We start from the raw sequence: 12,262 nt of genomic DNA, 5'->3' as shown, positions 1-12,262 counted from the left end.
ATAAAAAGATTACAAATTATGGTGAGACGACCACAAAAAGATGGAAAATAAGTTTTTTTGTTTTTTTTTAAGGGACTCAAACAAATAGAAAGTAAACAAAAACATACAAAAGTACCAAAAGGTCAAAATATCACAGAAAATAGAATGGGCAAGAAATCACCTCAAAAATGACAAAAAGCAACCAGAAAACAATCAAACTGGTTGTACAAACTATACAATTTTGCCAAAAAAGAAATACAACACACAAGTTGATGAAATGGCACAAGGGGGAAAAAAACTACACAAATTAGTCAGTGCGGCCACAAGAAGACCACAAAAGATGATAAACTGACACAGAAAGAACCACAGAGTGACACTTAAAATACACAAATGAGGTACAATTAACACAAACACACCACACAATCTAATGAAATCACAACAATTACACAACACTACAATAAATCTCCACAAAATGACACAAAACAACCAGAAAAACTTCAAATTGGCTCTAGAAGTATACAAAACGATGTACACAAATGTACCACGACAGACATACTGATATCACACAGGTTAATAAATGGTATAATGAGCACAAACAATGCAAAAATGACCCCAATGTGGCAGTAAAAAGTCCACAAAATATGATAAAGTGACAGAGAAAGAGCCACATAATGACATGAACGCTACACAAGTGAGCCACAATCAACACAAGTGCCCCACAAAGAATAATAAAACCATAGCAGAAGAATAAATAATGGACAAGACGTCAACACAGAAGACACAAAACAGCCATAAAAAGATGAAATAGGCTGTAGAAACTTAGAAAATGACAAATAAACTACAGAAATGTAACACAGAAGACAACAAACAGACACAGAATGGCTGTAAACAACACAAAACAACCATAAAATGGTAACAATTATATAAACAAAGAAAAAAACAACAAAAAAATTCTGCAATGTGAGCAAAGGATGATGACAAAATATTATAAATGACATGGAAATAACAATGTAGAGAAAAAAGACTCCTCTTCATCCACAACCTTTAACTGACAAATAAACACAAGAACACAAGAAAAGATCAATAATAATAAATGTGAATAAAAGAGTGAGGTTGTGGGAGCAGCTGCTTGGTTTTGCGCAGGATGAAGCTGCAGTGACAGATTCCTGCTTTTACGGCTCACAGTGTGGTGTAAAGTGACTCCACCACACAGCAGCTGACCCCTGCTTCATCATCATCATCATCATCCTCCTCCTCTTCGTCATCCACTTCATCCTCCTCTTCATCACCAGGCCCCAGGAATGTCCGACACATGAGGGACCCAAAAAAAAAAGTTCCCTGCAAGAGTTCTTCCTCATTCCAGAGAGCAACAAGTGTCACAGACTGACCACAGATATTTATAGACTGACTCAGTCTGAAATACTGAAGATACAACATGAGTACAAACGTACAATAAAATGTACAAAAGCCAGAACATGACAACAAGAATAACAACACAAACACACCAAAGTTACAAAAAACTACACAAAACCTACAACACCAATGAAAATGTCCAACACGACCAGAATACAAAGTAGTACAATACGAAATAGAATAGAATTCAAAGTGAGACACTTTATTTGCTGTCTCATCAAAGTGGACTTCAGGGAGTGGCCACGGGAGCGCGCATGGCAGTAGAAGAGAGCAGTGTGTCGGTGTGCGCGCTCCCGTAACGGACGTCCAGCAGAGCAGCGCAGCGGAAACTCCGAGCCTCCGGACCTCTTCTACAACTACTTCCAAAACCTCTTTAAAACCACTTTAAACCTCTTTAACTGCACAACCCGAGCGGCAGGATGCGGGAGATCGTTCACATCCAGGCGGGACAGTGCGGGAATCAGATTGGAACCAAGGTACAAACTATTTATTCTTCTTTTTCCTGTTATTCACATTTATTTAAATTTGCTTTATCATTATCAATGAAATCTACCTCCATTTTACCTTCTTCTTCTTTTTCTTCTTCTTCTTCTTCTTCTTCTTCTTCTTCTTCTTCTTCTTCTTCTTCTTCTTCTTCTTCTTCTTCTTCTTCTTCTTCTTCTTCTTCTTATTATTATTATTATTATTATTATTGTTATTATTGGCCCGTTTCAATTATTTGTATCCCACTAACAAACTCATAGTGTTTAAAGCTGGAATATTTTCTCAAAAAGATCTTAAGTTGATGCAAATATGTGAATATTCAGGTTAAATGAGCCTCAAACGTCACACAAATGATTCACAATTTGCATTTCTTTTGAGAATTTTTGTGGATTTTAATGCCGATTGTTATTATAAAGATGATTTTGTTAAAGTTCATTTGCAGGGGAGAAGCTGCACTGATGTTTTGTTCTTGAAAATAGGTAAACAAAATGGATCTAATCCTCAGTAAACAAGGTGTGTGTAGATAATGTGGGAGTAAAAGACTCCTTGAGGCCCATGAAGCCACTAGACAACACATATACATTTGATTTCTCTTGGTAATGTGCACAGATTGAATGGATGAGAAGCAGAAGCCCTCCAGGAGGATTCCCAACACATTTTAAATTGTCTGGTTTTAGTCTGAACAATCAGAGACTCAGACAAGCTGTTAAAACACACATCTTTGAGTTTCTTGTTAATTTAGTGGAGTAAAGGATATTTATATGTCAGATATATGCACTCAAAGAGGAAGAAAAAGATAGATTTTTTTAAAAAGTGGACATAGAAACACAGACAAAACAAATACAACTGTAATATAATGTAATGTAATATTATATTATACTAATATAAAACTGCAAAAACACAAAAAGACACTAAATAATCATTAAGAAACACATTGTCAGTCAAAAGAGTGTAATCAAAATGTGAGGAAAAGACAAAACAGCCATGGAAATATCAAAGTTTTAACAATTACATTCTCAATGGAACTACGTGGAAAAAAGAGATTCAAGAGTGACATAAAATCACGACAATTATGTAAAGAAACACAAACAAATTAACTGCAGAAACACAAAGTGATCCTCAGCAGACAAAAACATTCACAAACAAACAGAAAAAACACAGAAATACAAATAAAGTCACTGCAGAGATGTGAAATGACAACAAGCCGTGACAACAGAGAAACTACGGAAAATCCTCACAAAGCGACATGAAACAACCATATTTAACCACGAAACTGAAATAAAACACAAAAGCGACACAAATAGCCACGAAGAAACACAAAACAACAACAAAGAGCTGCGAAATGAGCATAAAGAGACACAAACACATCTGGAAATGACAACAAATCAGCACAAATAGAGAAAAATAACTCACAAAAAAAAAACAGGGGCCACATGAGTCCCACGTATATAGATGCTAAATTAAAACTGTGATATATTATGGCCACTAAATGACCACTAAACTTCATAGGAGATATAAAATGACACAAAGTGATCAGATTTCATAAAAACACAAATGAAATACCAAAAATGATTGAAAAGAAACGGATTTACTGTCAGAATCTTCTGATTTCAGCTCATTAAAATGTCCCAACGTGACACTGAATAAAACTTCGTCTCTGTGAAACAGAAAGTAACTGAGTACCTCAAACTGGGCCTGAGTATAAAAGTACTGGATTACTTCTTCCCACGAGGGGAAGTGAACTTTGTGAGCCACCCGGAGAGCATTCAAAGAATCTCAAGACACACACACACACACACACACACACACACACACACACACACACACACACACACACACACACACACACACACACACACACACACACACACACACACACACACACACACACACACACACACACACACACACAGGAACAATCACACAGCTGTTGGTGAAACATGAGCGCAAAGAGGAGAAACTCTTTAGTGGCTTGACGCTTTCAAAGTAAAAGCAGAAGTAAAACGTGAGATTCACATTGTGACGCAACATTTGTGCAAAAGTTGTGAAGAACACAATGACTATAGCACTTTAATAAGAGGAAACTCATTGATCATCATCACAGATTATTTATTTATTCATTCATTCATTTATTTATTTATTTGTTTGTTTACTCATTTATTTACTTTATTTATTATTTAATATGAAAGCATTCATGTCTTTCTGCAGTGGTTTTTGTTGCTGTTTATTTTTAATCACTGTTTTATGTTTGAAATAAATAAACTAATTCAGTTCACTTCAAAATGCTAAAAGAAAAATTGCACAAAGATACAAAATGAGCAGAATGCAGTCAAATGTGGGAAAAAACACAAAATAGCAGCAAAACATTTTTTAAAAAGATTTAAAAATAGAACACAGAGATGTAAAATTTATTGAGTATTATTATTATTATTATTATTTATTGAGTTATTGAGTAATAGACACAGAAATGAAAACAGGGATGCAAAATGAATTAAAAGAAGAGATGTATGTAAACATAAAGGCATAACGGGATTCAAAATGAGCATCAAAAGATACTAAATATACACAAACTGTTGTAAAAATGAGAAGAAAAAACACAAAACTCTTGAGTTTCTGTTCCAGATTTCAGTCTGTTCATTCAGCAGCTTTGATCCGCCGCGACCAAACACAAACACAAAGTGAAAGTGCGTCACTGAAACACACGACTCAGTAAATCTGCCAGAATCAAACCTGCTAACTTTTCACCCACTTTGCCACAGCGACCGGTTCTTTACAACCACGGGCTGAATCGCTCACAGCTCCCGTTGTGCAGGTCCTTGAACGCACCGCGGCCCTCACGCTCTTCTGCTCTCCTCAGTTCTGGGAGGTGATCAGTGACGAGCACGGCATCGACCCCGCGGGAAGCTACGTGGGCGACTCCAGCCTGCAGCTGGACCGAGTCAACGTCTACTACAATGAAGCTTCCTGTGAGTGTGTGTGTGTGTGTGTGTGTGTGTGTGTCCTCTGAGTCACTGCGTGATGACTGTGGCCTCTATCACAAAATAACCAGAAGATGACACACAAAAAACACAAAAATACATTAAAAACACACAAATGATCCTCAAGTGACCATGAAATGTACGAACCTCACCCGAACCAATTTGACTAAGACGGACCAACGAACCCACATGGAAAGAACCTATATAAACATATATGTTTTAATATAGGTTTTTAATATCTGTGACATATATAAAATTGGCCATTTTCCTATATTATGTGTACATAAATGCACATATATGTACACATATACGTGCATACAGGCACCTATATAGGTACATATATGCACGTATATATGTGTGCATATATGCACGTATATGTTCTTCATCCGTAATTGTTTTTTAGTTAGATTTTAGTTATTGCCTTGATATGACAGCTGCCAAAGTGAGATATGGGCTATATATATGTGGAAATATAGAAGCAGTACAGGAGACCTATATGGCCTGTATATTCACATATATGCACCTCAATTTTGCCTATATGTGGCATATATATGCATAGATGCAGCATATATGTGCATATAAACTGTTTGTAGGTTTCATATATGCGCATATATCCTTGTATAGGTTCTTTCCATGTGGGAATGACCCAAAGATCAAATATACAAAATCTGACCACAAAATGTCAAAATGTAACTCAAATTTACACAGTATGATTAGAAATGTATAGAAAATACACTAAATGACCCAAATCACCACAAATATACACACACTGTCCACAAAATGTCTCAATTGAATTCAAATTTAGAGAATATGATCTGAAATTTACAGAAATAACACACAAATTGGCCTTGATTGGCTCTAAAATGCTCCGAGCTTTTCTCAAATATACACAATCTGACCACATGTTTACACCGAATTACTCCAAACATACACAAAAACACAAAAAACAAAAAGAGCAAAAGGATAAAAATGACCATAAATATATTCAAACTGATTTGAAAGAGACACAGTCAACACAAACATACCATGCCAAGAGGGCCATTGTGCACAGGGGGGCTCCAAATCTGTTAAATGACAAAAAATATCCACAAATACCTCAAAACTGAGACTGAAAAGAGACGCAACATGACCAGGAATATTAAATAAATGACCTAAAAGACTGACAATCCAAAACTGCTCCAAATAAGCAGAAAGACAGACAAAATAATCATAAAAGGACATTTACTCGACAAAAAAAATGTGGATAATAACTACAAATATGTACAAAAAGTAAACAAACAAACAAATTTACCTGAAAAATAATATATTCATAAAGACACAGAATTAGCAAAATAAACACAAAAAGATAGAGAAGAAAGAAATCGACAGAGAACAGTCATAAATTCAACAAAAGACCACAGATATACACAGAAATCACCACAGATTTGTTGATAATAATGAGAAAAGGAACTCAGAACGACACATAAAGGTCAGAAAAGAGATGATTGACACATGGAAGAAAAAAAAGATGAACAGAGATATAAAAAAGGGACCTTGAATGAAACACCACAAAGTACCAACAGATTTGCTCCAAATAAACAGAAAGATGAGAAAATCTACACTTTTCTTTATAAGATGTTGAAATAACTCAAAACTAAAAGAATCATCTGCAAACGGTAGAAGGAAAAAGAAAAGCAAACACCCATGAAGTTCCGTCTGCCCCTGTTGGTGCAGCACATAAATATGTCCCCCGGGCGGTGCTGGTGGACCTGGAACCAGGAACCATGGACAGCGTTCGCTCTGGAGCCTTCGGACAACTCTTCAGACCCGACAACTTCATCTTCGGTAACGTCCGCCTGCTTTTCTTCAACGCTGGAGTGTTTTGTGGGACCGTGGCCAGCGTTCGCTCTCTTGTAGCTCCGTGTTTGTTCCCCACTTCCCCGACCCCAATATGTGCTCCTAGTACCTCGGCAAAGCCTGAGGACGTAGAGAACCTCGCTACCGTCTGATTGTAAATTACAGCTAAAATCAGCTCGGTGTAGCCTCTGGAGGAAACTTTGCTTTCTGATTGTTCGCCGACTGAGCATGTGCAGATCAACGACCTACTACAGTGGGCTGAGATTCCACTGTTACCATAGAGACAGAGTCAGAGCCTGTTTAAAAAATATTGCAGTTTGCTCTGTTTCCATGGAGTTGGGAGTTTTCCAAAAGTTGCGTTTTGCACCGTTACCGTGGCGACAGAGTCAGTGCATTTTCACAAAGTTTCGTTTACCACCATTACCATGGCGATAGAGTCACAGTGTTTTCAAAAAGTTATGTTTTCAGTGGCTGTTATGGAAGCGAATGTGGCTCAAAAATAGAAACACTTTTTCATTTTCACATTAAACTGCATTTATTTTACTCGTAAATTAAAATCAGTGATCAATCATCAAAACTGCTTTTTCATTTTCGTCTTCAACTTCAGCTCAGATGAAGTTTTACCAAAAGCCGTGACAAAAATGTTTCTGAAACAACTGATTTAATAACAAACGAGAATGGAGGTGAAGTTTTCCTGCGAGAGTCTCGGGAGGTTTGGTGACGGAGGACAGACGTGGAGCAGCGCGAGCACTTTCAGTAAACAGAGAAGACTCTGGCATTTGTTTTATAAACTGATGTCTGAGCAGGACGAGAAGCAGCGCACACACACACACACACACACACACACACACACACACACACACACACACACACACACACACACACACACACACACACACACACACACAGCCACTGGTTTACGTGTCCCGGATGGTTTTCCAGGTCAGACAGGTGCCGGGAACAACTGGGCCAAAGGTCACTACACGGAGGGGGCGGAGCTTGTGGACTCGGTCCTGGACGTGGTGAGGAAGGAGTGCGAACACTGCGACTGTCTCCAGGTGAATCACTTCATTTGACTTCTTCACCAACATCGGTCTGTATATTTCATCACGAGCACAAGATTTACTTTAGTAGTAAATCTTGTGCTTTAGTAGTTTGGATTGAATTTCCTCAGCAACGACGAGATGGATTGACTAAAATATATACAAAATAAATGAACAAAATGGAGATAAATATACACCAAAAAATCCGAAACGGACAAAAAACACTTTAAGGTGAAACACATTGCTTTTAGATATTTACAAGAATACAAAGAGACACACAACGGCTTTCAGTTTACACAAATAATAGTAAAGAGACATGAAGCAACTACAAAAATATCTAAAGGAGGAACGAAAAAATTCTAAATATAAACAAATGATAAAAAACCGGCATACATGACTATAAATATACCTAAAAACATTAGAAAAGAGACAAATATAGTTAACGGAGAACTTTAAATATATACAAAAGATTGAAAACTGACAACAAAGATTTTTAAAAATATAGACAAAAAATGAAAACAGACCAAAAGAAATTACTACAAATACTGTTTACACAAAAGATAAAAAAGGGAGACACAGTTATTATTATTATTATACAGAAAACAATCAATACGAATCACAAAATGATGATAGATATAATCAAATAAACCTGAAGAACACATAATCATGACAAATATAAACAAAACGGTTTAAACGAGAAACATAATGATGATAGAAATACTTGAATTAACTTCAAGGAAACTGAAAAAAAGATGAGTAAACGATAGAAAATGACTACAATACACACAAACAGAGAGAAAATGCATTGAAAATACAGAGATAAGCCTCAAACAGACCCAACAAATGACAAAGTGAGGACAGTTTGACCACACTGGGTCTTTGATTGATTAAAAAAAGACAATATGGCAAAATAAATGACCTCAATTTGACTCAACATCTAAAAAAAAAAAAGACCAAAAGAATTATGAAATGACATTATATAACTGGGTCCATTCTAAACGACAACAAAGAAACAAAAACAAATGGATAAGGTACAAAGTAATAAGGAAAGCGTGTGGTACTGCAGGGGTTCCAGCTGACTCACTCTCTGGGAGGAGGAACCGGATCCGGGATGGGAACCCTGCTGATCAGCAAGATCCGGGAAGAGTACCCCGACCGGATCATGAACACCTTCAGCGTCATGCCTTCACCCAAGGTACCGTTCAGAGGGTTGACGGATCAACGGATGGATGGACGTTGTCCTTCCATTCGTGGTCACGCCCGTTTCCTGTGTCCGTCCCCCAGGTGTCGGACACGGTGGTGGAGCCCTACAACGCCACGCTGTCCGTCCACCAGTTGGTGGAGAACACGGACGAGACCTACTGTATCGACAACGAGGCCCTCTACGACATCTGCTTCCGCACCCTCAAGCTGACCACGCCCACCTACGGCGACCTCAACCACCTGGTGTCGGCCACCATGAGCGGCGTCACCACCTCGCTGCGCTTCCCCGGGCAGCTCAACGCAGACTTGCGCAAGCTAGCCGTTAACATGGTGCCTTTCCCGCGGCTGCACTTCTTCATGCCGGGGTTCGCTCCTCTGACGGCGAGGGGCAGCCAGCAGTACCGGGCGCTCACCGTGCCAGAGCTCACGCAGCAGATGTTCGACGCCAGGAACATGATGGCGGCGTGCGACCCTCGCCACGGGCGCTACCTCACCGTCGCCACGGTCTTCCGTGGGCCCATGTCGATGAAGGAGGTGGACGAACAGATGTTGAACGTGCAGAACAAGAACAGCAGCTACTTCGTGGAGTGGATCCCCAACAACGTTAAAGTGGCGGTGTGCGACATCGCCCCGAGGGGGCTCAAGATGGCCGCCACCTTCATCGGCAACAGCACGGCCATCCAGGAGCTGTTCAAGCGAATCTCAGAGCAGTTCTCGGCCATGTTCCGGCGGAAGGCCTTCCTGCACTGGTTCACCGGCGAGGGCATGGACGAGATGGAGTTCACCGAGGCGGAGAGCAACATGAACGACCTGGTGTCCGAGTACCAGCAGTACCAGGAGGCCACCGCCAACGATGGCGACGAGAACTTCGAGGACGAGGAAGATGAGATCAACGATTGAGGAGGCCGACTGGAGTATCTCCAAGAACTGACGAAGGGATCCGCGTAAATCTAACTGATCGGACACATCATGACAAAACCTATAGATGAGAGTAAGTGGAAAGTGGGAAATCGGTGGGAATTGGAAGGTGAAGCAAGTTGTACACTGGAAGATGACAGAATGGTATCAGAAATACTTGGAATATGAGTAGCCACATCACATTAGCGTAGCCTGCCTAATTAGCTAGTTTCCCCCCCTCCAGATTTCCAATAATGCTCCTTTATGCTTCATGAACAAATGAAATCAGATAATCTGCTCTTCAAACGCTACAGTCTTCACTACATTTACACTTCCATACCAGCAGTGCATTGTAAAAACAATTTGTCTTTCAGTCCACTGGGGGGCGGTGTTCTAAATCAATATACCTTCCTGAGAAGACCTGACAAGTTCTTCGTAACGATAACTACGATGGTTGAGGCGGGAGGCAGAATCGATGTTGATACGGAGAAGCTAAACACGTCCAGGCGTCTTGAAAAACTTGAACCATTTGTTTACATTTCTGATTTCAACCCTGCCGCCCCCTGTGGTTACCACAGGTACTGCTCTGTTCACGTGGTTTTGGTTTCCTAGGCCTCTTTTACACAATGTTTCAAGGGAAAAGGCATCATTTTAGCATTTTCATTTCACAGTCCACATTTTGGAAACGATGTTACATGTTTACACGGAATCGGCAGAAATGCCAACAACAATGTGGTTTTACTGTTGGGCCACTCGTGGGTGTTATTTTTATGTAATAAAACCAGAGAGCAGTACCTGTAAACACTGAAGTGCCTTTAAACGGACTTTCTTCGTCGTTCTCGTCAACGGGGAAATATAAGTATACAAGATCAGATATACTAATAATAATAATAATGATATATAATAATAATAACAATATATAATAAAGTGATCCAGACGATGGTGTAGTAAATGCTCAAGGTAATAGTGGAGTAACAGCCCACATTAGTTCTTATGAAGGACTCCCTCTCGCTCATGCACACAACTATTTACTACGATCGTGGTGTGCAGCAGCAGTTTGAGAAAAGTGGTGTTTTTACCTTCATTTCCATAGAGACTGAGTCAGACAGTTTTCAGTTTTCGAAAAGTTCCACTTTGGGGGCAGTTTTCATAAAGTTTCACATTTAGTGTCTCCGGGCATCTTTGTTGTTTAAACAGACCCACAGAACGCAACAGAAGACAGTATTGTATAAATGGGGCCTTAAACAGGTTTTAAATAAGGATTTATCGAAGCTCGAGGCTTCTAATGTTTGGGGATTGGAACGGATTTCTTCTTACAGATTTTTAGAAACTTTGGTTGTAATAATAAAAAGTTGCCTCAAGAAGGATTCATGATTCTGAAAGTCAAGCTTTTATTTTTTTTAATTTTAATTATGGCTTGGTTTTCTTTGTTTTTTTTACACCTTTACTCGTAAATGTTTCTAATTTGACGATAGAAACTTTTATCTGTGTTTTTTTTTTTTTTTTTTTTTTGCTTTCTGCTTTGGTTTTAGTTTTTTACGCATTAATGGAACTAACTCATCACACTGTTGCTTTGAAGCTATGAACGTGTCAGAAAGATGGAAATAAAACCTTTGGTCAAATAAAGAATTGTTTCCTACCTTTATTTTGTCTCATTACTGCGCCTTAATTTGAAATCTGACCAATGAAACACAATATATTTGTGTGGACTTTGCTAATTCGGTTGGCTCTTTCCTCTGTGTCTTTATGAACAAGCACCGGTGCACATTTGTGGTTTTATGTCAAGCAGATTTCTCTGCTTCACAATACCTTGATCATGAACTTTGGTAGATTTCTGATTGATGCAAATCTCAACAAAACTTTATACATATGTTCTCGTTTATTCACATATTTTTCATTAAAATCCATATCTTTGCTATAAATGCTTCCCCCCTGAAATTGATCCTATAACCACAGCTGAACGACTCACAATAAACTAGCACTTAATCATAGTTAGTACTTCCTTCAAAACTAGTTTACTGCTAATTAAAATTAGTTCTAATTCTGCTAATGGAAGTTTATTTAGAAAACTGAGATGTATTCAAGGATATTACAGAACGTGGATTATCTTATTGGTCTTTATTATTATTCTCTTCAAAATGTATTTGTAGAAAACAAAAAACTCAATATAGAAAAATCAAACTAAACTTGAATTTAAATCTTCCAAAAAGTGAAAGATTCCACATGAACTGCAATAATTGAAGTGAGAAACTATTAATGACTAATCTATTGCAAATTGGTGCTAATTACAGTTACTTGTTGCTTTAAAAAATATATTGGAGTTACTTAACTAGCAACGAGTAACTAATTACTTGGTAAAGTTCATTTTGGGTCTGTCTAATGGATGATTCACTCATTGAGATCATCTATAGTTATATCAGTTAGTGGGGG

General features: G+C 38.5%; 1 protein-coding gene across 1 annotated transcript; it reads left to right on the top strand.

Moving 5' to 3' along the window:
• The first annotated feature begins 4,738 nt into the window (after positions 1-4,738).
• Positions 4,739-11,265, top strand: LOC308143856 (tubulin beta-5 chain). Its single transcript, XM_080514793.1, has 5 exons — positions 4,739-4,841; positions 6,567-6,677; positions 7,632-7,747; positions 8,799-8,927; positions 9,017-11,265. The coding sequence occupies exons 2-5, from the start codon at positions 6,617-6,619 to the stop codon at positions 9,833-9,835; spliced, it is 1,125 nt and encodes a 374-aa protein (XP_080370919.1). The 5' UTR covers positions 4,739-4,841; positions 6,567-6,616; the 3' UTR covers positions 9,836-11,265.
• Positions 11,266-12,262: the final 997 nt, after the last annotated feature.

Source organism: Blennius ocellaris (assembly GCF_963422515.1).
Source record: "Blennius ocellaris genome assembly, chromosome: 19".
Lineage (NCBI taxonomy): Eukaryota > Metazoa > Chordata > Actinopteri > Blenniiformes > Blenniidae > Blennius > Blennius ocellaris.
This window is presented reverse-complemented; position numbering and strand designations above follow the sequence as displayed.